At 43.6% G+C, this 25,842-nt stretch overlaps 1 protein-coding gene across 3 annotated transcripts in view; it reads left to right on the top strand.

Annotated features, from left to right (window-relative positions):
• Nucleotides 1–25,390, top strand: part of LOC126198924 (protein croquemort-like) — a 103,498-nt gene extending 78,108 nt beyond the window's left edge. For 2 of the 3 annotated variants that reach the window (XM_049935560.1, XM_049935558.1), the window contains exon 9: nt 24,695–25,390. In XM_049935560.1, the coding sequence (XP_049791517.1) occupies nt 24,695–24,908 (214 nt within the window). In that variant the 3' untranslated portion in view covers nt 24,909–25,390. The remainder of the gene's footprint in view (nt 1–24,694) is intronic. The other variant, XM_049935561.1, reaches the window with a different exon arrangement.
• Nucleotides 25,391–25,842: the final 452 nt, after the last annotated feature.

Genomic DNA, 25,842 nt, shown 5'->3' with positions numbered 1-25,842 from the left:
CGTGAAATTTTGACATAAAGTATTTGGTAAGTAATTCTTGTTATATGGTTTAACTTTCTGTATCTCTGATTTGTAAATTTTATTAAGTTAACTCCCTCCCTTATACATCGCTATTATTGTGGCATCGGTAGGCGGTTAGAAAATTTTACTACTAACAGTCATATGAAAGTGGGCACTACGTAAAACAAAGGTGACTATCCCTGTGTTTGGATGTCAATGAATTTTAGCTGACTTATGATAGTTACAACTCACAATGGACCCCTGTGAGTAGCTATGCTTTAATTATACCCCCCCCCCTCCCCCGATATCTGTGTTGCACTAAAAATATCTGCACAACAATATGTGAGTAGGAAACAGTGGGAGTGGAAAGTGGCTAGAGTTTCTGAGAGCATAAATGATGTACGAGATGTGATCAAAAAGTAAAACGAATTTATTTATTCATCATCAGCAACTTCGTCCTTTTCAAAGTAATACCCTCAGATATAACACACGTGTGCCAGCTCTTTTTCCAGTCTCGGAAGCACTTCTGTAACTCACTTTTCTTTATGGAGTATCGATTCTGTTTTTATTTCATCAGTTGTGGCAAAACGACGTTATTTCAAGGTTCTTTTCAGCCTCGAGAATAGAAAGAAGTTGCAGGGGCCATGTCTAGCGAAAACGGTGGTTCAGGCAACATAACAATTTTGATTTTTGCCGAGAAATCACGAACAAGCATTGAAGTGTCAGCCGGAGCATTATCGAGATGGATCTTTCTAGTATGATAAAAGAAATTATAGGTTGAATATATTTCAATTCTTTCAATTTAAATCTGTGTTTCATACTAGAATGTCGTGTTCCCAGTTTGGCACAGCTTTGCCACAGGAGACACGAAAGCGGTCGAAGACGTCCGTCTTCTGGTCGGCTCCTGATCGTTGTCAGAAGGAGGCTAGTTTTTGATTACGCAAAGACTTCTATTACTTGGAAAAGAACAACCCCGATTTCTTTACGTAATCAGTATGAATTTTATAATTACCTAAGGGACCTTTAACAATGAACAGTAAAAAAATGCATTTTCAAATGAAATCATTAATAAATGGGGCTGCTATGAGTTGTATAGAAGACAAGGGGCGGCCTTCTGTACACGACCAGGATGCCGCAGTATTCTCTGCTGTAGTAAAGGCTGTTTGACATTTATAAAAATAATATGGCATGGAGGTTAAAAAGTATAAAGGAAAAGAACAGAATAAGAAATCTGGTAAACACTAAATATATTCAAACAATTCTCACTTGCAAATTAGGGCTTATTTATAAACAATATAACTTACATAAGTACTTTTCTAACTGTATGGTGCGATCAGATTTCAGCCTGCCCTGTGCTGTCTCCTTGGTTTACGTTTTTTTTGTCACAAATTACAGTCATTACTTTTCTCCTACGTTAAAGACAATTCTTGCACTTTCAACACGTTCATAACAATAACTTGCCGATTTACAGTTTCGAACATAAATTACTTTAATTTTATTAATTAATAATATTGTCTGCACGCTGGCAAGACTGCTCACTTTTCTAGCTTAAAGTCGACCTTCTTTACGCTTTCACATTACAAGCAGAAGTACGTTAAAAATCTGAAGATCTACAAAAGTTTGTTACTGTCATCTTTTATTTAGATCGAAGCGGAACGTCAGTTCAGCTTCTGTTAAAATGTTTCTTTGACTGCGCAATCGATGTATTAGCGTCCGTGCTAGATGCGCATCTTTACAGTTCGTAAATTATATAAAACAAATGTCTTTCAAAGAATAGATCTCATCTCATAAGTTGATCATTTAATATACAGATAGGTGAATGTCTTTCCAAGGGTACTCACAGCTTTCATGCGACGGTAATCCCAATAATATTACAACTTCCACGAGTTGTTTTACCGCAATTCTGTTTTTGTGTTCTTCGAACTGCTTGACGCGAACATCGCATGGCTTCCAGATAGCATATCTTACTGGCTGTACGACCGTAAGGCAGGAACTCACGATGCACTATACCATTTTAATCGAAGAAAACAGTCAGAAGAATCTTCATATGTGATCGATCGAATTTTTTTCGATCTTGGATCTTCAGGTAGTTTCCATTGCAACGACTCGGCCTTGATTTCGGAGTCATGCCCGTATACCCATGTTTCGTCACCTTTATAACCTTCTTTAGACGTTCTGGATCGTTGTCGATTTCATTCCACAATTCTTGAGCGATGTCTACACAACGTCGTCTTCAGTCGAACTTCATCAATTTCGGAACAATCTTTGCTGCTACACGTCCGAAAAATTTGCTTGACATGAGCCAAAGGATATATCGACATCTTCAGAAACCTCTCTGATGGTCATTCAACGATTATCCAGAGATATTTTTTTCACTTATTCCACATTTTCGTCAGCAATTGAAGCGCTAGGGCGTCCAGGACGGTCGTCGTTTTCAACGTCTTCTCGGCTCCCTTTGAATTATACTACTCATAAACACGTCTTACTCATAGCAGAGTCGCCAAATGCCCCACACTCAATATTTCAAATGCGGTGCTGCACTTTGATCCGTTTCTTCAAGCTAAATTTTATCCATCACTTTCGAAAGTAAAAATTCGCCGAGCACTTGAAAACACGTATAACCTTTTCGACTGTGAACAATAAACTAAATATTCAAAACAGCAGAAAATGGCAAACATACGTACATCAGGAACACGTGTACCAACAATATAATTAAAAATAATCGGATGTATACCAGCCGTGAAGCCCGAGAAATTAAAAAATTTCCAGTATGTTTGCAGCACACCTCTTACGTAGAACTATGACTGGCAATAATGCAAACGTACTCCTTCTATGGAGACAACGGTTATAGACTGCACCAAGGCTTATGACTCCTTACAAGAATCGTACACTCCTGGAAATTGAAATAAGAACACCGTGAATTCATTGTCCCAGGAAGGGGAAACTTTATTGACACATTCCTGGGGTCAGATACATCACATGATCACACTGACAGAACCACAGGCACATAGACACAGGCAACAGAGTATGCACAATGTCGGCACTAGTACAGTGTATATCCACCTTTCGCAGCAATGCAGGCTGCTATTCTCCCATGGAGACGATCGTAGAGATGCTGGATGTAGTCCTGTGGAACGGCTTGCCATGCCATTTCCACCTGGCGCCTCAGTTGGACCAGCGTTCGTGCTGGACGTGCAGACCGCGTGAGACGACGCTTCATCCAGTCCCAAACATGCTCAATGGGGGACAGATCCGGAGATCTTGCTGGCCAGGGTAGTTGACGTACACCTTCTAGAGCACGTTGGGTGGCACGGGATACATGCGGACGTGCATTGTCCTGTTGGAACAGCAAGTTCCCTTGCCGGTCTAGGAATGGTAGAACGATGGGTTCGATGACGGTTTGGATGTACCGTGCACTATTCAGTGTCCCCTCGACGATCACCAGTGGTGTACGGCCAGTGTAGGAGATCGCTCCCCACAACATGATGCCGGGTGTTGGCCCTGTGTGCCTCGGTCGTATGCAGTCCTGATTGAAGCGCTCACCTGCACGGCGCCAAACACGCATACGACCATCATTGGCACCAAGGCAGAAGCGACTCTCATCGCTGAAGACGACACGTCTCCATTCGTCCCTCCATTCACGCCTGTCGCGACACCACTGGAGGCGGGCTGCACGATGTTGGGGCGTGAGCGGAAGACGGCCTAACGGTGTGCGGGACCGTAGCCCAGCTTCATGGAGACGGTTGCGAATGGTCCTCGCCGATACCCCAGGAGCAACAGTGTCCCTAATTTGCTGGGAAGTGGCGGTGCGGTCCCCTACGGCACTGCGTAGGATCCTACGGTCTTGGCGTGCATCCGTGCGTCGCTGCGGTCCGGTCCCAGGTCGACGGGCACGTGCACCTTCCGCCGACCACTGGCGACAACATCGATGTACTGTGGAGACCTCACGCCCCACGTGTTGAGCAATTCGGCGGTACGTCCACCCGGCCTCCCGCATGCCCACTATACGCCCTCGCTCAAAGTCCGTCAACTGCACATACGGTTCACGTCCACGCTGTCGCGGCATGCTACCAGTGTTAAAGACTGCGATGGAGCTCCGTATGCCACGGCAAACTGGCTGACACTGACGGCGGCGGTGCACAAATGCTGCGCAGCTAGCGCCATTCGACGGCCAACACCGCGGTTCCTGGTGTGTCCGCTGTGCCGTGCGTGTGATCATTGCTTGTACAGCCCTCTCGCAGTGTCCGGAGCAAGTATGGTGGGTCTGACACACCGGTGTCAATGTGTTCTTTTTTCCATTTCCAGGAGTGTACAACTGTAGAACAAAGGGCTTATAAACAAATGCATCACAAAGAAAGTAATTATAAAAAAGCACTGTTTCGGACAATGGAAACAGCGTCTTCCAATTCTCCAATCAGAAACGGGTTAGCACAACAGTAAATGCAGTAATGTTGTTTTTTTTTTTATTTGCAATAAGTGTACATGTAGTATAGTACTGTAGTAATTTTAAACATACTTTGTCTACAGTAAGGGCAGTCCCTGATCAAAAACTGCATCATCATTGCTTTTCTTTTATTGCGGTTGGAGATAGGCGTAATCGTACACCGGCAGAGAACTCTGCAGAGGGCGATATCCTGACAAGAACCCATCAAACCGAAAGATATTTTCCGGTCGTGTGACACCTCAGGAAACGGTAGGTTTTAACGGAAGGCAATGGAGTCGTCGAGCAACTAGCGCAGACAAAGCCACCGAAGTTACGGTGCTCGATTTTGTAGCGATGGATCCGAACGTCGAGAATGTGGCAACAGGAGACTGTCATTTCTAAAATCAGTGTATATCACATTCTAACACGTCATCGGTTCTGTCCTTATTCTCCATATATGAGTAGGATTTCTACCTTGCCTTCTTTGATGTACAATACGCACACACAGACCTCCAGCTGAATGCGGTCACCTGTGTGACCAGTGTGCGTTTTCCTTGAGTTTCCACATGTTCACAGTCAGCACGAACTACGTTACACAGAAGACATGCACTGTGTGCTAATACCAGGAGACACAAATCAGTTTTCGTTACTTTTTAAATAACGTCATGTCTAGTCATGTTTACGTTTTTGAACAGGTCGTGATGAGAGAAAGTGGATTACCGAATAAAAAATACTGGGTGCTATGTAAAAAAAGTACTGCTGTTCGTATCTTCGTAACGAGTATACGAGAGTTGCCCAGAAAGTAACAATTCTTTGTTGAACAAAAAAATGGCTCTGATCATTATGGGACTTAACATCTTAGGTCATCAGTCCCCTAGAACTTAGAACTACTTAAACCTAACTAACCTAAGGACATCACACACATCCATGCCCGAGGCAGGATTCGAACCTGCTACCATAGCTGTCCCGCGGTTCCGGACTGAAGCGCCTAGAACTGCACGGCCACCACGGCCGGCTTTTGTTGAACATAATGAGAATTATACACACGAAAGAATGGTGTTTTATCTACACACCCTATTTTTCCACATAATCTCCATCCCGTTCTATGGCCTTCCTCCAGCGCGAAACAAGGGCGTGTTACTCTGTCGGTACCCGTCCTTGTCCTGGTAGCAGAGCCAGGGCTTCGCTGTGTGAATCACCACCTTATCGTCCTTAAAATGTCTTCCACTACTGGCATCCTTTAACGGCCCAAACAACATCAGCTCGCTGCAACATGTCAGGTGTGACAGCCGTGGACGGTCTCCGAGACCGCTGCAAATGGTGGAGCTCCACCCCTCCGTGCCCAGCGACTAACCGTACTTCTGTCGACAGCAGATGCTCCATACACTTTACACACAAGCGTTTGTGAACAATCCCCACAGTTTTTTTCTCTGCCGTGTGAAATTCAATGACGGCACGTTACTTGTAATGTACATCATCTACAGACGCCATTTTGAAACTGTCCTGCAGCTACGCTATCTGTCGGAAGTGACGGCAACCAGGCGCCCTCACTCAGGAGACCTAAAAAAAAAAAAAAAAAAAAAAAAAACACGTAACGTATCACATTCCCAGCAATGCTTTCGGCTGAGAAAAAAAATTCGGTGCATTACTTTCTGGGCAACCCTAGTAGTTACAAGGAAGGTAATCATGCTGATTAAAGTCGCTCCGGTAGCTAAACACTTCCTTGAAAATTCTTTTCATTTCGCTACTGGACAAAAAGTTATTTAGTGTGGTGTGTGTGTGTGTGTGTGTGTGTGTGAGAGAGAGAGAGAGAGAGAGAGAGAGAGAGAGAGAGCGATACATTGACTTTTGCCCATCTTCTAGGGGCTTAATTTTATTTTTTATTTATTTATTTATTTATTTATTTTTGTCAGACCATATATACAGGGTGGTGCATTGATAGTGACCGGGCCAAATATCTCACGAAATAAGCATCAAACGAAAGAACTACAAAGAACAAAACTCGCCTAGCTTGAAGGGGGTACCCAGATGGCGCTATGGTTGGCCCGCTAGATGGCGCTGCCATAGGTCAAACGGATATCAATTACGTTTTTTTTTTTATATAGGAACCCCCATTTTTAATACATATTCGTGTAGCACGTAAAGAAATATGAATGTTTGAGTTGGACCACTTTTTTCGCTTTGTGATAGATGTAATAGTCGCAAACCTATAGGTACGTGGTATCACGTAACATGTCGCCAATGCAGACGGTATTTGCTTCGTGATACATTACCCGTGTTAAAATGGACCGCTTACCAATTGCGGAAAAGGTCGATATCGTGTTGATGTATGGCTATTGTGATCAAAATGCCCAACGGGCGTGAGCTATGTATGCTGCTCGGTATCCTGGACGACATCATCCAAGTGTCCGGACCTTTCGCCGGATAGTTACGTTATTTAAGGAAACAGGAAGTGTTCAGCCACATGTGAAACGTCAACCACGACCTGCAATAAATGATGATGCCCAAGTACGTGTTTTAGCTGCCGTCGCGACTAATCCGCACATCAGTAACAGACAAATTGCGCGAGAATCGGGAATCTCAAAAACTTCGGTGTTGAGAATGCTACATCAACAACGATTGTACCCGTACTATATTTCTAAGCACCAGCAATTGCATGGCGACGACTTTGAACGTCGTGTACAGTTCTGTCACTGGGCACAAGAGAAATTACGGGACGATAACAGATACTGGATTGTAGGGCGTACCCAGGAGAGATATAGACTCAGATGACAATATAGTAGTGATGAAGAGTAGGCTGAAGTTCAAGACATTAGTCAGGAAGAATCAATACGCAAAGAAGTTGGATACGGAAGTACTAAGGAATGATGAGATACGTTTGAAGTTCTCTAACGCTATAGATACAGCAATAATGAATAGCGCAGTAGGCAGTACAGTTGAAGAGGAATGGACATCTCTAAAAAGGGCCATCACAGAAGTTGGGAAGAAAAACATAGGTACAAAGAAGGTAGCTGCGAAGAAACCATGGGTAACGGAAGAAATACTTCAGTTGATTGATGAAAGGAGGAAGTACAAACATGTTCCGGGAACATCAGGAATACAGAAATACAAGTCGCTGAGGAATGAAATAAATAGGAAGTGCAGGGAAGTTAAGACGAAATGGCTGCAGGAAAAATGTGAAGAAATCGAAAAAGATATGATTGTCGGAAAGACAGACTCAGCATACAGGAAAGTCAAAACAACCTTTGGTGACATTAAAAGCAACGGTGGTAACATTAAGAGTGCAACGGGAATTCCACTGTTAAATGCAGAGGAGAGAGCAGATAGGTGGAAAGAATACATTGAAGCCTCTATGAGGGTGAAGATTTGTCTGATGTGATAGAAGAAAAAACAGGAGTCGATTTAGAAGAGATAGGGGATCCAGTATTAGAATCGGAATTTAAAAGAGCTTTGGAGGACTTACGGTCAAATAAGGCAGAAGGGATAGATAACATTCCATCAGAATTTCTAAAATCATTGGGAGAAGTGGCAACAAAACGGTTATTCACGTTGGTGTGTAGAATATATGAGTCTGGCGACTACCCATCTGACTTTCGGAAAAGCATCATCCACACAATTCCGAAGACGGCAAGAGCTGACAAGTGCGAGAATTATCGCACAATCAGCTTAACAGCTCATGCATCGAAGCTGTTTACAAGAATAATATACAGAAGAATGGAAAAGAAAATTGAGAATGCGCTAGGTGACGATCAGTTTGGCTTTAGGAAAAGTAAAGGGACGAGAGAGGCAATTCTGACGTTACGGCTAATAATGGAAGCAAGGCTAAAGAAAAATCAAGACACTTTCATAGGATTTGTCGACCTGGAAAAAGCGTTCGACAATATAAAATGGTGCAAGCTGTTCGAGATTCTGAAAAAAGTAGGGGTAAGCTATAGGGAGAGACGGGTCATATACAATATGTACAACAACCAAGAGGGAATAATAAGCGTGGACGATCAAGAACGAAGTGCTCGTATTAAGAAGGGTGTAAGACAAGGCTGTAGCCTTTCGCCCCTACTCTTCAATCTGTACATCGAGGAAGCAATGATGGAAATAAAAGAAAGGTTCAGGAGTGGAATTAAAATACAAGGTGAAAGGATATCAATGATACGATTCGCTGATGACATTGCTATCCTGAGTGAAAGTGAAGAAGAATTAAATGATCTGCTGAACGGAATGAACAATCTAATGAGGACACAGTATGGTTTGAGAGTAAATCGGAGAAAGACGAAGGTAATGAGAAGTAGTAGAAATGAGAACAGCGAGAAACTTAACATCAGGATTGATGGTCACGAAGTCAATGAAGTTAAGGAATTCTGCTACCTAGGCAGTAAAATAACCAATGACGGACGGAGCAAGGAGGACATCAAAAGCAGACTCGCTATGGCAAAAAAAGGCATTTCTGGCCAAGAGAAGTCTACTAATATCAAATACCGGCCTTAATTTGAGGAAGAAATTTCTGAGGATGTACGTCTGGAGTACAGCATTGTATGGTAGTGAAACATGGACTGTGGGAAAACCGGAACAGAAGAGAATCGAAGCATTTGAGATGTGATGCTATAGACGAATGTTGAAAATTAGGTGGACTGATAAGGTAAGGAATGAGGAGGTTCTATGCAGAATCGGAGAGGAAAGGAATATGTGGAAAACACTGATAAGGAGAAGGGACAGGATGATAGGACATCTGCTAAGACATGAGGGAATGACTTCCATGGTACTAGAGGGAGCTGTAGAGGGCAAAAACTGTAGAGGAAGACAGAGATTGGAATACGTCAAGCAAATAATTGAGGACGTAGGTTGCAAGTGCTACTCTGAGATGAAGAGGTTAGCACAGGAAAGGAATTCGTGGCGGGCCGCATCAAACCAGTCAGTAGACTGATGACCAAAAAAAAAAAAAACAGATTTTTTGCACGCGTTCTATTTAGCGACGAAGCGTCATTCACCAACAGCGGTATCGTAAACCGGCATAATATGCACTATTAGGCAACGGAAAATCCACGATGGCTGCGACAAGTGGAACATCAGCGACCTTGGCGGATTAATGTATGGTGCGGCATTATGGTAGGAAGGATAATTGGCCCCCATTTTATCGATGGCAATCTAAATGGTGCAATCTATGCTGATTTCCTACGTAATAGTCTACCGATATTACTACAAGATGTTTCACTGCATGACAGAATGGCGATGTACTTCCAATATGATTGATGTCTGGCACATAGCTCGTGTGCGGTTGAAGCGGTATTGAATAGCATATTTCATGACAGGTGGATTGGTCGTCAAAGCACCATACCATGGCCCGCACGTTCACCGCATCTGACGACCCCGGATTTCTTTCTGTGGGGAAAGTTGAAGGATATTTGCCATCATGATCCACCGACAACGCCTGACAACATGGGTCAGCGCATTTTTAATGCATGTGCAAACATTACGGAAGGCGAACTATTCGCTGTAGAGAGGAATGTCGTTACACGTATTGCCAAATGCATTGAGGTTGATGGACACCATTTTGAGCATTTATTGCATTAATGTGGTATTTACAGGTAATTATACTGTAACAGCATGCGTTCTCAGAAATGATAAGTTCACAAAGGTACATGTATCACATTGGAACAACCGAAATAAAATGTTCAAACGTACCCACGTTCTGTATTTTAATTTATAAAACCTACCTGTTACCAACTGTTCGTCTAAAATTGTGAGCCATATGTTTCTGACTATTACAGCGCCATCTATCACAAAGCGAAAAAAGTGGTCCAACTAAAACATTCATATTTCTTTACGTACTACACGAATATGTAATAAAAAATGGGGGGTTCCTATTTTAAAAAACGCAGTTGATATCCATTCGACCTATGGCAGCGCCATCTTGCGGGCCAATCATAGCACCATCTGGTTTCCCCCTTCAAGCTAGACAAGTTTCGTTTTTTGTAGTTTTTTCGTTTGACGCTTATTTCATGAGATATTTGGCCCGGTCACTATCAATGGACCACCCTGTATATATAATGTACAGCCACGCACTATTGGCAGGATTGCAAATGAATAACTCCGTCCGAACAGGGCTCAGAGGTCCAACAGTACTGACCGACAGTCGTGTCATCCTCAGCATAGAGGCGTCACTGGGTGCGAATTTCGGGGGGCATGTGGTCAGCACAGCACTCTCCCATCCGCTGTCAGCTTTCGTGACCAGAGAGGCTGCTTCTCATTCAGGTAGCTCCTCAATTGACTTCACAAGGGCTAAGTGTACCCAGCTTGCCAACAGCACTGGGCAGATCCGAATGGTCACCCATTCAAGTGTTAGCCAAGCCTGACAACGCTTAACTTCGGTGATCTGACGGAAACACAGGTACCACTGCATGAAGGCCGTTGGCTGTAAATGATCAGAGCTACAATTTTCTGTGATAGGTAGATGGCCACCGGAGTGCTAGAAGATGTGATAGGATATATATAAAGGGCGTGAACGGCCTCAGATGTTGAGCGATCACTGTGGAGGAGTTGCCGCATTCTCGCGTGAGTCGGCGTTATCAGCACTTGACGGAGTTTCAAGGGGGCCGCATTGCGGGTATCCATTTGGTTGGCTGGTCGAATCGCGCCATACCCAGATTAATGGGGCATTCGGATCTGACAGTATCCCGATGCTGGTTTGCATGGGAGCGCGAGGACACACATACTCATTATCCAGGTTCCGCTCGGCCACGTCTGAGCACCACAATGAAGCGTCGCAGTATTTTGTACCGAGCACGTCACATCTGACCCTGCCATCCGAGAACAAGTAACTGAGTGTCTGCAACATTCTGCGTCATCCTGAAGCCTAGCATCAGCCGGACTGAGGAATTATCGCCTCACGCGAAAGCTGCCGTTAATACCAGAGCAAAACAGATATTAATACCAGAACAAAACGGCTACGTTTGGAGTGGTGCCGCGACCGGAAAACACGAACTGCTGTTCAATGGCGTCGTATTGTGTTCAGCACTGCCCTAGATGACCATCATTAGCGAATGTGACGACGACTTGGGGAGAGTTCCAGGGTTCCGATATTTTGGGGAGGCACACCGGTGTTCCTGCTGGCGGCACTGTGCGGGAACCCATCTGATACGGCGTCAGGTCACGATCCGCGGTGACTCAGGACCTCTGACGGCACAGCTGTACGTCCCGGATATTTGCGTCCTCACGTGCTACCTCTGATGCGACAGAGCTGTGGTGCCGTTTTGAAACACGACAATGCTCATCCACGCGTGACATGTCTCTGAACTGTGTGCGTGATGCTGAAATACTCTCGTGGCCAACAAGATCCCCAGACCTGGCCACGACAGAATAGTTGTGGGACCACCTCTGACGTCATATCCTTCTCAGTGTCAGTTGTGAGCTGTCTTGCCTCAGGACAGGATGCAACTGCTTTATGACACCCTTCCCAACCGAAGCAGTGCAGGGTGCAACGTAAAATTCATAAGTAGGCTCGTACTGCCAAGTTCTTTGTAAAATACACTACTGGCCATTAAAATTGCTACATCACGAAGATGACGTGCTACAGATGTGAAATTTAACCCACAGGAAGACGATGCTGTGATATGCAAATGATTAGCTTTTCAGAGCATTCACACAAGATGGCGCCGGTGGCGACACCTACAACGTGCTGATATGAGGAAAGTTTCCAACCGATTTCTCATATACAAACAGCAATTGACCGGCGTTGCCTGGTGAAAAGTTGTTGTGATGCCTCGTGTAAGGAGGAGAAATGCGTACCATCACGTTTCCGACTTTGATAAAGGTCGGATTGTAGACTATCGCGATTGCGGTTTATCGTATCGCGACATTGCTGCTCGCGTTGGTCGAGATCCAATGACTGGTAGCAGACTATGGAATCGGTGGGTTCAGCAGGGTAATACGGAACGCCGTGCTGGATTCCAGCGGCCTCGTATCACTAGCAGTCGAGATGACAGGCATCTTATCCGCAAAGCTGTGACGGATCGTGCAGCCACGTCTCGATCCCTGAGTCGACAGATGGGGACATTTGCAAGACAACAACCACCTGCAGGAACAGTTCGACGACATTTGCAGCAGCAACGGCTATCAGTTCGGAGATCATGGCTGCGGTTACCCTTGACGCTGCATCACAGACAGGAGCACCTGCGATGCTGTACTCAACGACGAACCTGGGTGCACGAATGGCAAAACTTCATTTTTTCGGATGAATCCAGGTTCTGTTTACAGCATCATGATGGTCGCATCCCTGTTTGGCGACATCGCGCTGAACGCACATTTTAAGCGTGTATTCGTCATCGCCATACTGACGTATCACCGGGCGTGATGGTATGGGGTGTCATTGGTTACACGTCTCGGTCACCTCTTGTTCGCACAGACGGCACTTTGAACAGTGGACCTTACATTTCAGATGTGTTACGCCCGTGGCTCTACCCTCATTCGATCCCTGCGAAACCCTACATTTCAGCAGCATAATTCACGACCGCATGTTGCAGGTCCTGTAGGGGCCTTTCTGGATACAGAAAATGTTCGACTGCTGCCCTGGCCAGCACATTCTCCAGATCTCTCACCAACTGAAAACGACTGGTCAATGGTGGCCGAGCAACTGGCTCGTCACAATACGCCAGTCACTACTCTTGATGAACTGTGGCATCGTGTTGAAGCTGCATGGGCAGCTGTACCTGTACACGCCATCCAAGCTCTGTTTGACGCAATACCCAGGCGTATCAAGGCCGTTATTACGGCCAGAGGTGGTTGTTCTGGGTACTGATTTCGCAGGATCTACGCACCCAAATTGTGTGAAAATGTAATCACATGTCAGTTCTAGTATAATATATTTATCCAATGAATACCCGTTTATCATCTGCATTTCTTCTTGGTGTAACAATTTTAATGGCCAGTAGTGTACATCTTTTAGTCACTGAAATCACATCACATATCCTCTTAACTCGTGAAGTTTCCTTTCCTCCTCCCCCTTTACTTTGGTTCAAATGGCTCCGAGCACTATGCGACTTAACTTCTGAGGTCATCAGTCGCCTAGAACTTAGAACTAATTAAATCTAACTAACCTAAGGACATCACACACATCCATGACCGAGGCAGGATTCGAACCTGCGACCGTAGCGATCGCTCGGTTCCAGACTGTAGCGCCTAGAACCGCACGGCCACTCCGGCCGGCCCCTTTACTTTTTGTCAGGCAGTGTATATTCACTAACAGGAAAGTAACTGTTTTTCTGAGTCGGACGACACAATCCTGACAGGAGGGAAAGTTGTACTGATACAAAACAGAAGACTAGAGCGCCAAAGAGAGTATCTCAGTCTTCTGATGAGTCGTCACTCATGAGACACCCACCAGCTTTTTTTAATACTATCCAATATTTCAATTGCCTACATGCCTCTCATCTTCAGGTGAGCGACAAAAATTACGGGATAGCGTTTTACACATATACAGATGGCAGTAATATCCCTTACACAAGGTATAAAAAGGCAGTGCATTGGTGGAGCTGTCATTTTTTTCTCTCGTGGTTCTTGTGAAGAGATTTCCGACGTGATTATGGGCGTACGATGGGAATTAGCAGATTTTTAACATGGAATGGTAGTTGGAGCTAGACGCATGGGGCATTCCGCAATCGTTAGGAAATTCAGTATTCCGAGATCCACAGCATCAGGAGTGTGCTGAGAATATCAAGATTTCAGGCTTTACCTCTCACCACGGACAACGCAGTTGCGACTGCCTTCATTTAACTACTGGAGGCAGCGGCGTTTGTGTAGAGTTGTCAGTGCTAACAAACAACGCTTCTGCTGGGCTCGTGACCAATCGGTTGGACTCTAAACGACTGGAAAACAGTGGTCTGGTTAGACGAGTCCCGATTGCAATTGCTGAGAGCTGATGGCAGGCTTCGAGTGTGGTGCAGAGCCTAACGAAGCGATAGACCCTAATTGTCAACAAGGCACCATGCAATCTGGTAGTGTCTTCATAATGGTGTGGGCAGTGTTTGCATGGAACGGACCTGGCCGTCTGATCCAACTGAACCGGTCATTGAGTGGAAGTCGTTATGTTTGGCTACTTGGAGACCACGTGGAGCCATTCATGGACTTCATGTGCCCAAACAACGATGGAATTTTTATGGGTGGCAATGCGCCATGTCACCGGTCCACAGTAGTTCGTGATTGGTTTCAAGAACTTTCTGGACAATTCGACTAATTATTTGGACACATAGATCGCATCACATTTATAGCATCGAAACATTATGGGATACAATCGAGAGGTGTACCGCTCCCCTTAGTCCCGGGTTCGAAATCCGCCACCGCTTAAATTTTGAGTAATAATCAACATGTCGGCCGAAGATTTCTGGCCTAAGAATTCAGTCTCATTCTCCCAATGGCCTTGTCAAAGAGGGTGGGGGAGCGGACAGAGGTACAGGGCACTCTCTTGTTCTTGGGGTAAGAAACTGCCCCTAAAGACGGAAGAATCAGTAATGGTCAACGACATGAGGATGCAGAAGGCAATGGAAACCACTGCATAACAGACGCATAATGTCTATCTTCAGAACATGCGGCCTGTAATTGAAAAAGTGTCATGATGACCTCTCTATTGGCAAAAGATTCAGGAATAGTCCCCCTTTCGGATATCCAGGAGGAGCAAGCTGAAGATGATGAGATAGGGAAAGCATATGAGGATATTCAAAGGGTAATACAGTACCTAAAGGAAGACGAAAATCTAATAGTTCTGGGGGTATAGAATACATTTGTAGGGGAAGGAGTAGAAGAAAAGGTTGTATGAGAATATGGGCTTTGGGCAAGAATGAGAAAAGATAAATACCAGCTGAGTAATATCGAATACTCTGTTCAAGAATCACAAGAGGAGGAGGTACACTTAGTAAAGGCCGGGTGAAACGGGAAGATTTTAGTTAGATTACTTCATGGTCAGACAGAGATTGCGAAATCAGATATTGGATTATATGGCGCACCCAGAACCGGATATAGACTCAGATAGCAATGCAGTAATGATGAAGAGGAGGCTGGAGTTTAAGAGATTGGTCAGGAAGGATCAATACGCAATGAAGTGGGATGCGGAAGTACTAAGGAATGACGAGATACCCTTGAAGTTCTCTAAGAGTATAGGCAGAGCAATAAGTAATAGCCCTAAAAAAGGGCGATAACAGAAGTTGGGAAGGAAAACATAGGTACAAAGAAGGTAACTGCGAAGAAACCATGGATAACAGAAGAAATATTTTTCCGGGAGGCTCAGGAATACAGAAATACAAGTCGCTGAGGAATGGAATAAAGAGGAAGTGCAGGAAAGCTAGGACGAAATGGCTGCATGACAAATGTGAAGAAATCTAAAGAGAAATTATTGTCGGTAGGACTGACTCAGCATACAGGAAAGTCAAAACAACCTTCGGTGACATTAAAAGCAATGTAATGCGCTATGTTGATATTGCTTCCCACATACCAGTTCTCAGATCGTGCAGTAGTGTTTCAAGGACTGCTCTAGGATTCTCGGTTGACCATAATCGTGTGTATTGTGTGTTAACATGATCAGATAGGTGGAACCAGTCCTCGTCTATATAGAAGGTGACGTCAAGTAGAACAGTGATATTACTCTTAAGAAAGAGATGTAAACCATTTGCAGTACGGGATTCACTTTTCATGACCCGCATCTTCCAATTCTTGCACTACTGTCGCTTCATATGGCAACAATTTCAGCGTTTGCCTAATACATCATGCATGGTTACAATCCCGATATCTTGTTCTTGTGGCAACTTGCGCAATGATTTTGCTGTACTCTGCTCCAAAGAGTCATAAATCTCCAGCAACTTCTACTAGTTTGGTTTAGATGGTCTTCCAGTTCGTTCGACATCTAACACTGAACCTACCCATCGAAATTTCTTAATTAGTCGACGAATCGCATTGCGCTGAGTTATGGCTTTCCCGGGAATTTTTCAGCAAATTCCTCCTGCAGTTAATCCATCTATCTATCACTTTATCGAAACACATGTTCAACAAAATAATACGTTCCTCATTTGAAAGCACCATAATTTTAAAAAAATTTGACATCTGAACGATGCACATCGTATTCAATAGCTTTCATCAGCTGATCCAAACAGTTCATGTTACTCAACCAATTAAAGGACCGCACATTTGGGTTACTAATCGCGGCTTTCCGTAGCATACCATTTGCCAAGGAATCTCAGCCCTTATTACGAACGTCACTGTGTCGAGAAGCTAAGCTCCACTACGAAAATGGACTGCTATGTTTAGCAGCAGCTGCAATAGATCTCCATATTCCCACGAATACATGCAAATAACAAATTTCAAAAAAATGGGCACTGTAATGTAGTAACTTGTTTTGAAATGCTTTCCTTGCGGACCGTATGTTACTTAATACAATATATTACTTTATCCACTGACGTTAAGTGGGTTCCTTTCATCATTCCAGTGTCCTAAAACAAGGTGTTTTTTCGTTTTTTAGTTCTCAATTCATTTTTGATTCTTTAGTCCTATCGTTTAACTGCAAGTACAGTACTTTAAGTACTTGCAGTCTTAACGCGTCTAGAAAGTTTTCGATATCAGTACTGCCGATTACCATAACTTTCTTTACGAAGTGTTTGAATGAAAGTTTCATTACATGAGATAAAGGTCAGTTTGAGTATAACTATATAATAGATTTGTCCTGAACATTTAAATTAAAACATACACTTAACATTATGACACGTCATTTGTTTAGGAGTTAAGAACTTTAATAATGCGTGTGATTGTTTCATAAATAACCCAAGTTATCAGATGTACTCCGTGGTACCGTGAATATTACTATAAACTTCCCATCAATTCTAATTCTACAGAAAAAGTTTCAAAATGCAAATCCCTGCAAAATAATAATATAAACGGCAACTCTGGTCTCACCTTCACTTCTCATAGTGGTTCATGGTCCCTGAATAATTGTAAATTCTAACGCAAGGTTCTTACACTGCATGCGCAAAGTGAAACGAAACAAAACCACACAAGCACGCTTACTGGTAACTAGAAAGGCGAGTTGCAGCCACGCATGCATACTGCCACACTTCACATGCGATTCATCAGATTGCTTGGGATTTCCCTGCCATCAGCGATCAGCGACCGATCGCTGCCATTTGCGCTCACACGAGCGGTCTACGATGCGATCGCATGCGACGGATCGCTGTGATCCGTCTCTCATGTGCTTCGCCCTTAGGCAATCTCGCTTCTATGAAAAAACAGGTCTGCAAACTTGGTTTCGAATTTCCGATGTAATCTACAGCGTGGTCCATCTGAAGTTTCGGATGAGATTATCTCGAAAACTATACATCGGGTAAAAATAGTGGGTAAGACAAGTTCATAAGCTGAAAGGGGGACATCAAATGATACTAACACGTAACCCCCAGCCCCCGCCCCCTTGGGTGGGGCGGGGGATAACTTTTAAATCTTAAATGGGAACATCCATTTTTTTATTGCAGATTCGGATTCTCCATAAAAAGTAATCAAGTTTTGTCTGAAAATTTTTTTAAACCATTGACAGATGGCGTTGAAATTGAGAAAAATTAACATTGCGGAAGGACTCTGATTTATTTAGAATGATTGGAGAAGGACGCATCAGATCGATACAAAATGTGCACCAATTCTTTCATTACGCCAAATTAAGCTATTTTTTTTTTACTAAACGTATCCTACCTGCCACAGTGTTTAATGGAGGGAAGCGGAATGGTATTAAAATATCATTAGGGAACTCTTCACAATTGCATTACTCACCCGACTTTGGCGCTACCGTGGCCAAACTGCGAACTATGGCTCAGTATAAAGGCCAGTGTAATGCGATCAGACGGCACTTCACTTTCAGATTGTGAACTGTAAACATCAACTGACGAAAGTAAATTATTCTTTAGCGAAACATGGCTCACTATCCTTGTACATAGATTGTAGATATGATGTTAATTTTAGGTGAATGCCATAACAATTACGCTGCAGCTCCTCAATTGTATGCAGATCGTTTCCCAAACAGACGACATCCAAGCGAAAACATTATTCGAAATTGCACTCAACGAGCTCGAAATGACTATATGCACCGCCCCCTCGTCATCGCGAATACAATGAAAATGACGATCGTGCCCTTACCGTTCTCGCCTGTGTTCAACTGGATCCCGAAATCAGTAGTCATGCGATTCACAGACAAACTGAAATACCGAAATCAACTGTTTTGAGGATTTTTAAGGCACATAAATATCATGCGTATCATATCACACTGACACGGGCATTAACGCCGAAAGATATGCAAATAAGCGTGCATTTCTGCCAATGGACCTTGGAAATGATAAGAGGTGACAATGACTTTTTTTAGATACATTATGTTCACCGATGAAGCCACTTTCAAAATCAATGGCGAATTAAATCGTCATGATTGTCATTATTGGTCCACTGTCAATCCATACTGGCACAGACCCGTTGAAAATCAACACAAATGGTCGTTAATGGGCTGGTGTCGAATTTTAAACGGTTACTTGATAGGACCGTATTTTTTGACCGAAATGTTACTGGGGAATCTTATTTACAACTTCTCCGCGATGATTTGCTTGAGCTAATGGAAGATGTTGATTTAGAAACTATGCGACGAATGTGGTTCCAACTGTATGCAGCAGCTCCCCATTACGCTAAAAATGTGCGGAACGTTTTAAATTTACGGTGCCCTGGTCGGTGGATATGACTCGGAGGACCAATTCAGTGGCCTCCACGTTCACCAGACCTAACATCTCCTGACTTTTTCTTGAGGGGGTTATTTAAAAAATATTGTTTATGAAAGACAGCTCACAACCCGAAACGATATGGAGCAACGCATTCGAAGAGCGTGTGCAGCCATACCACGGGAAGTGCTGCTCAAAACTGTGGACAACTTTCGCAGACGTTTGACTTCATGCACTGAAGCAAATGGGGATAATTTTGAACAATTTCTTCGTGGCTAATTTCATTAACTAAGCACCCCAACATGTGAGAGGCAAGGCGACTCACACTAATGAAGCACCCCAACATGCGAGAGGCAGGGGGACTCACACTAATGAAGCACCCCATGGGAACATCATTCTACTACGTCCATGTCGTTGTTCCTCGGTAACGCTAAAAGTAGGATACAGTACATTCTGTACAAAAATAGCTTAATTTGGCGTAACGAAAGAATTGGTGCACATTTTTGTCGATTTGATATGTCTTTCTTTGATAATTCTAAATAAATCAGAGTTGTTCCCCAATTTTACTTTTTTCTCGATTTCATCGCCATCTGTCAATGGTTTAAAACTACGTTTCAGACAAAACTTGACTACTTTTTTATGGAGAATCCGAATCTGCGATAAAAATGGGTGTTTCCATTTAAGATTTAAAAATTGCCCCCCGCCCCACCCAAGGGGGCGGGGGCTGGGTGTCACCTGTAGTATCATTTGATGTCCCCCTTTGAGCTTACGAATCTGTCTTACCCATTATTTTTACCCGATGTATAGTTTTCGAGATAATCTCACCTTAAACTTCAGATAGACCACCATGTTCGTGTCCCAGTACACAGCGACTTGCCGAACGCACCGTATTACAAGCTCTTTTTTTTGGTGAGTTGGCAACAATGAAAATTCTTACGGTAAAAAAATGTAAAAACTGCATTGCTGGCTCGGCTATTCAGTGGAGTGGGTTCAGGAGCATAGCGGCAAGAGCGTTCTTTCTCAGCTCACATTGTCCCCTTTCGTTGCAGATATGTGATGATTGTGCCGTGTGTGTCTTTGTGGAGTGCAGGAGAGTTTAATGGATGGGTGTATAGTGTACTGTTATGTTGGAGTTGTCTGATGATGATGAGAAGAAGATGAGGTTCAAAACCCGGTGCCATCATGTGGCGTCCTCCGGAAAACGCAAAGCATGTCGCGAAGCGATAATGATTGTACAGTGTGTTTAAAATCTGCCACCTCTGTAAAACGTTTTACTCCAAAACCCCTTATACGAGGGTCACGCCAAAAGAAATGCACACTATTTTTTTTAAAAAAAACGTCTTTTATTCGATATGTTTGCAAGTTTTACAGTGTGTAGATACATCCTTTAGGAACAATATTGTCATTTTTCCACATTATTTCCACCCCTCTCAACTGCCTTCCGCCTTCTTGGAACCAGCGCCTGTACACCCGCACGGTAAAATTCTGGACTAACCTGTTGGAGCCACTGTTTGGCAGCGTGCGCAAGGGAGTCATCATCTTCAAACTTTGTTCCACGAAGAGAGTCTTTCAGTTTCCCAAAGAGATGATAGTCACATGGAGCCAGGTCAGGATTGTAAGACGGGTGTTTCAGTGTTGTCCATCCGAATTTTGTGATCGCTTCCATGGTTTTTTGACTGACATGTGGCCGTGCATTGTCGTGCAACAGCAAAACATCCTGCTTTTGCCGATGTGGTCGAACACGACTCAGTCGTGCTTGAAGTTTCTTCAGTGTCGTCAAATGCTTTAGAATTTTTGGTGGTTGCACTTGGCATGATGTCCCCAAGCAGGAGTCCTTCGGAATCGTAAAACACCGTAGCCATAACTTTTCCAGCAGAAGGTGTGGTTTTAAATTTTTTTTCTTCGGTGAATTTGTATCATGCCACTTCATTGATTGCCTCTTCGTCTCTGGTGAAAAATGATGGAGCCATGTTTCATCACCTGTCACAATTCTTCCAAGAAATTCATCTCTACCATTCTCGTACTGTTCCAAAAGTTCGCTGCATACCGTTTTTCTTGTTTCTTTGTGAGCCACTGTCAACGTCCTGGGAACCCACCTGGCACAAACCTGTTTTAACGTCAACACTTTCAGTACTCTGCAAACACTTCCTTCCCCTATTCCAACGTAGCGTGACAATTCGTTCACTGTGATGCGTCTGTCAGCAGTCACCAACTCGTTAACTCTCTGCACATTGTCTGGAGTATGTGCAGTACGAGGCCTGCCGCTGCGAGGACAGTCCTCAATACTGCCGTGCCCGCTTTCATCACGTAACCTGCTTGCCCACCGACTAAATGATCGACAGCAGCATCTCCATACACCTTTTTCAACCTCTTGTGGATGTTTTCCACTGTCTCGTTTTCACAGCACAGGAATTCTATGACAGCACGTTGCTTCTGACGATCGTCAAATGTAGCAGCCAACTTGAAGACATGCTGTGACGGCGCCACTCACGGTAACAGGTTGAACTAAGTTTTAAAACAAGCGGGAAGGATGTATCTGCACTCTGTAAAACTTTCACACAAGCAGTATGAAGCTGGCCGGAGTGGCTGAGTGGTTCTAGGCGCTTCAGTCTGGAACCGCGCGACGGTACGGTCGCAGGTTCGAATCCTGCCTCGGGCATGGATGTGTGTGATGTCCTTAGGTTAGTTAGGTTTAAGTAGTTCTAAGTTCTAGGGGACTGATGACCACAGTAGTTAAGTCCCATAGTGCTCAGAGCCACTTGAACCATTTGCAGAATGAAAACTGTATTTTTACAAAAATAGAGTGCATTTCTTTTGGAGTGACCCTTGTATATTCAAAACTGCTCACAGATAATGAAACTGTCTCTATGGTAATTCTGTCTAGTCCTTGGTAGCATCAATTTATGCAACGGAAATAATCATTTTGAGTCTAAATGTTAACGAAACATTTGATGAGCTGTTGCTCGGGTACCGAGCGAGGTGGCGCAGTGGTTAGACACTGGACTCGCATTCGGGAGGACGACAGTTCAATCCCGCGTCCGGCCATCCTGATTTAGGTTTTCCGTGATTTCCCTAAATCGCTCCAGGCAAATTATGGGATGGTTCGTTTGAAAGGGCACGGCCGACTTCCTTCCCCATCCTTCCCTAATCCGATGAGACCGATGCAGCAGCAGCAGTTGCTCGAGCCGATGTTTGGAAGTTGACGCAAAAAACAGCAATAGTCATATTACTTTATTACTAGAGCTGCGTCGTTTACCAGTCTTGACAGGATGGACTGCGTCAAAACTACGTACATAAGACTTTTTACAGTTTTTCATATAGTGTACGAAGAAAATTGTTCACGGTAACGATATATATAACAGATGAAAAGAACATTGTGTTTCACACAATCGACAGTTTGATACTTCAAAGTTCCTCTTGTTTCTTGTGTTACAATTATGTATTTCTTGCCTCATGCTAAAATCTCCTTGGTTTTCTTTTACACCGATGAGGCACAAAAATACATATTTCTTGAAAATAGTCATTATTCCTAAATGGGTGAATATTAGCTTGCAGTGTTCCAGTCTTCCTGAAGGCAGCATCAATACGTTCTTGCAACCTGAAGAGTGTCCCCATATCAGCAGCACATAATTAATTAATGTGGCTATGAAGTAATTCACAATGCACTATTAGGTACTGGTCAGTTACTACACCCTGTAGTGTCCTCAAAAAGTACAGTATACGGGAGAGATTGGAACGAACGTACACTGTATGCACATTCAATGATAGTTTGCTGTCAGGGGGGAAGCCCAGCAGTTTGGAAGCCTCCACATTATCCTGGCATCTAACGGTGCGGAGGCTGTATATCAGATGATGTGTTTTTGCTTCGTTCGTCTTGATTTTATTTTTGACGAACTACTCTTTGACGTTTTCAAAGAGCACATCTGTTGCTTGCAGAGTTTGTGGTGAAGTTTTTTCTTTGGCAAAAAGAGTGATGTCACCTGCAAACTGTAACACGTGATCGTTACAGCCTGTATCACTGAGATAAATACGACACAGGAGAAGCCCTATGTCAGATCCCTGAGATACACCATGCTCCAATTTTTGTTCTTGGGCGATTGCTCCGTGGACTGATACCACCTGCGTTCGGTTTTCAAGATAATATTCAATAGTTTCCAGATCGCAAGCTCAGCCAAGGAGAAGTTTATCGGAAATATTGTACGACACCATAAAATTTACCAGGGTGGTTTGATAAGTCTGATAAAAAAGCAAGAAAAATATTTGTTTCGTAAACAACTCACCCTACTTCTAATAATTTCCGGGTATGCAGCCGGATCCCGTCGACATTCTGCCATGATATTTCGGCCCAGAGACGTCCGGCCATCATCAGGTGAGTACACAACTACTGAAGAGCCCAGGTGCAGTCGCGAGATTCGGCATACATACCGCGACTGCACCTGGGCTCTTCAGTAGTTGTGTACTCACCTGATGATGGCCGGACGTCTCTGGGCCGAAATATCATGGCAGAATGTCGACGGGATCCGGCTGCATACCCGGAAATTATTAGAAGAAGAAATACGCCGGGAAAATTTCAGAACTCACCCTACTTCTCGAAATTGTCTCCTTTGAGAGATACACACTTTTTCATCCCTTTGGAAAAATAGATTCTGTCAAAGCCTGCAAAATATTAGTTGACCGCAACTATCACCTCATCATTTGATGAAAATTTGTTCCCAGCAAGCCAAAGTTTCAAGTCAGGGAACAGGAAGAAGTTACTTGGGGCTAAGTCTGGTGAATAGGATGGATGAGGAACTAACTGAAAGACCAATTCATGCACTTTCCCCACTGTTACCGCTAATCCAAAAGTAAACGGTTTTCAGTGATGGTGCAGAGTCCGCGCGAACTCCGTCCAGCTCAGTTTTGATTTGTGCCGCAGTCCAAAACTTCAAATACAAATGTTTAATCACAGCACAAAACACTTTTTTCTTCATCTTGAATCGCAATCGATTCACTGACCAATTCAAAGGGCTGTCAATAATGAATTGTACGCTGCAAATTGCTGAAATTCTTTATACGATCCTTGGAATAATCAAGCTTACCAACCACAAAGGTGCAACAAAAATATTACATTCTTTCGTGGAAATTTACCAGACCTATCAAACCACCCTCGCAGGTCTGGTATTAAATGAGCATTTTGTCGTTCCTCTTACGAGTATTTAGTATAGGGTAAAGCAGTAACAATTTTATGTCGAGAGTAAATATTTGATACAAATACGAATTCCACAAGGAGAAAATTTTATTTTTCTCTTATCTTTTGGTTGCACCGTTATTAGTGATTAATGGACCTTCAGTGAAATTTCGAGCTTTTTTTTTTTATTCTCTCTAATTTAGCCCCTGCGATACTTTTTAATCAAATAATGCTTAGCACTTAAAATAATGGTGTCGGGCTTCATAACGAATTGGCTCATACTGCGGGTTTCCAAACGTACAGCTAGCGCTGTGAAACTATGTATTCAGCAGAGGAGTGTATTTTACTAATTACATTTTCGTTCTGTTTTTTATCAGTTCTGTTTGTCCACAGGTTCTACGAAAAGCTGCCCGGAAGAATTTATTTTCCGGCTTTCTGGTTTAATCAGAAGGCAGTACTAACAGAAGATTTAGCCATGCTGGCAAAGTTTATTAAGAATGCGTCTGCGCTCGGTATGGGTCTTTTCTTTGGCATGGCAGGCATCGGCTTGATAATGGTGTTCGTCGGCGGAATCTTGACGCTGCGCCGTGGATGGAAAGATTCGTAACTGGACCACTTCCCTCGGAATAAACTGCGCCTGGAGTCGCCGGTATGACATTTTGTGTCGGATATGACAAGTGCAGTGGACGAGGACTGTCTTGCTAAGTACGCCTCACGACGCGCATCAGATCGAGCCACGGTCGTCGCTCCCGCGGCATCAGATTCAGCAGCATCTCACATAAGAAAGACAACACTAGACAAATACTTTTCTGAACGAATTCTCAGTCCTGGTACAACATAATGTAGAGTCTGCGGTGTCTATCACTTGCCTGAAGCTTCTTTTGTGATTTTTAGGGGTTCTCAAATAACTGCTTGAAGTTATGCACTCGAGAGAGTCAGTTTTAATGTCTGTTATGCCACACAGTCTGAACCAGCCGTCGCTTCATTGCAGCAAACACTCGACTGCCTGTTGAAAATTTGATCCTGGGACTGAATTTGACGCTGGTGTAGATGCTTAATGCTAATTAAAACGTATATATACAAACTTGACTAATATTTAAATTTCTTCAATTCTATACGTTTGTTACCTATTCTTTTTGATACTTTTTACTGCCAATTATCTTATCTACCACGAGCACTTTTTCTTTGCCTGTTAACTGCGCCGGACGAGTTGGAAGACTTCAGCAACTACTAGTCACTGTAGTTAGACAACTCTTTAACGCTGTAACAGTCAATGTGTAAGACGTAACTTTTTGTGTACTGTTTTCTACATGATAAAAATATACACCTGAAACGTCCCCTTTGAACAATTATACAAGACTGTGCGTAAACTGACACACAATATTTTTTAGCGCAACGCAATCTGACTTTCGAAAATCCCTACAAAAGAATGGCCCTGACTAACATTAACCTATACCTTTCACAAATCACTTACCTCACAAAAATCTTCGTTACTCAAGCTACTGCAATACAGCGAGCGCCACTACTGCCAGTTAAATAAA

This window comes from Schistocerca nitens, chromosome 8 (assembly GCF_023898315.1).
Source record: "Schistocerca nitens isolate TAMUIC-IGC-003100 chromosome 8, iqSchNite1.1, whole genome shotgun sequence".
Classification (NCBI taxonomy): Eukaryota; Metazoa; Arthropoda; class Insecta; order Orthoptera; family Acrididae; genus Schistocerca; species Schistocerca nitens.
Note: the sequence above shows the minus strand (reverse complement) of the source record. Positions and strands in the feature narration are given on the sequence as shown.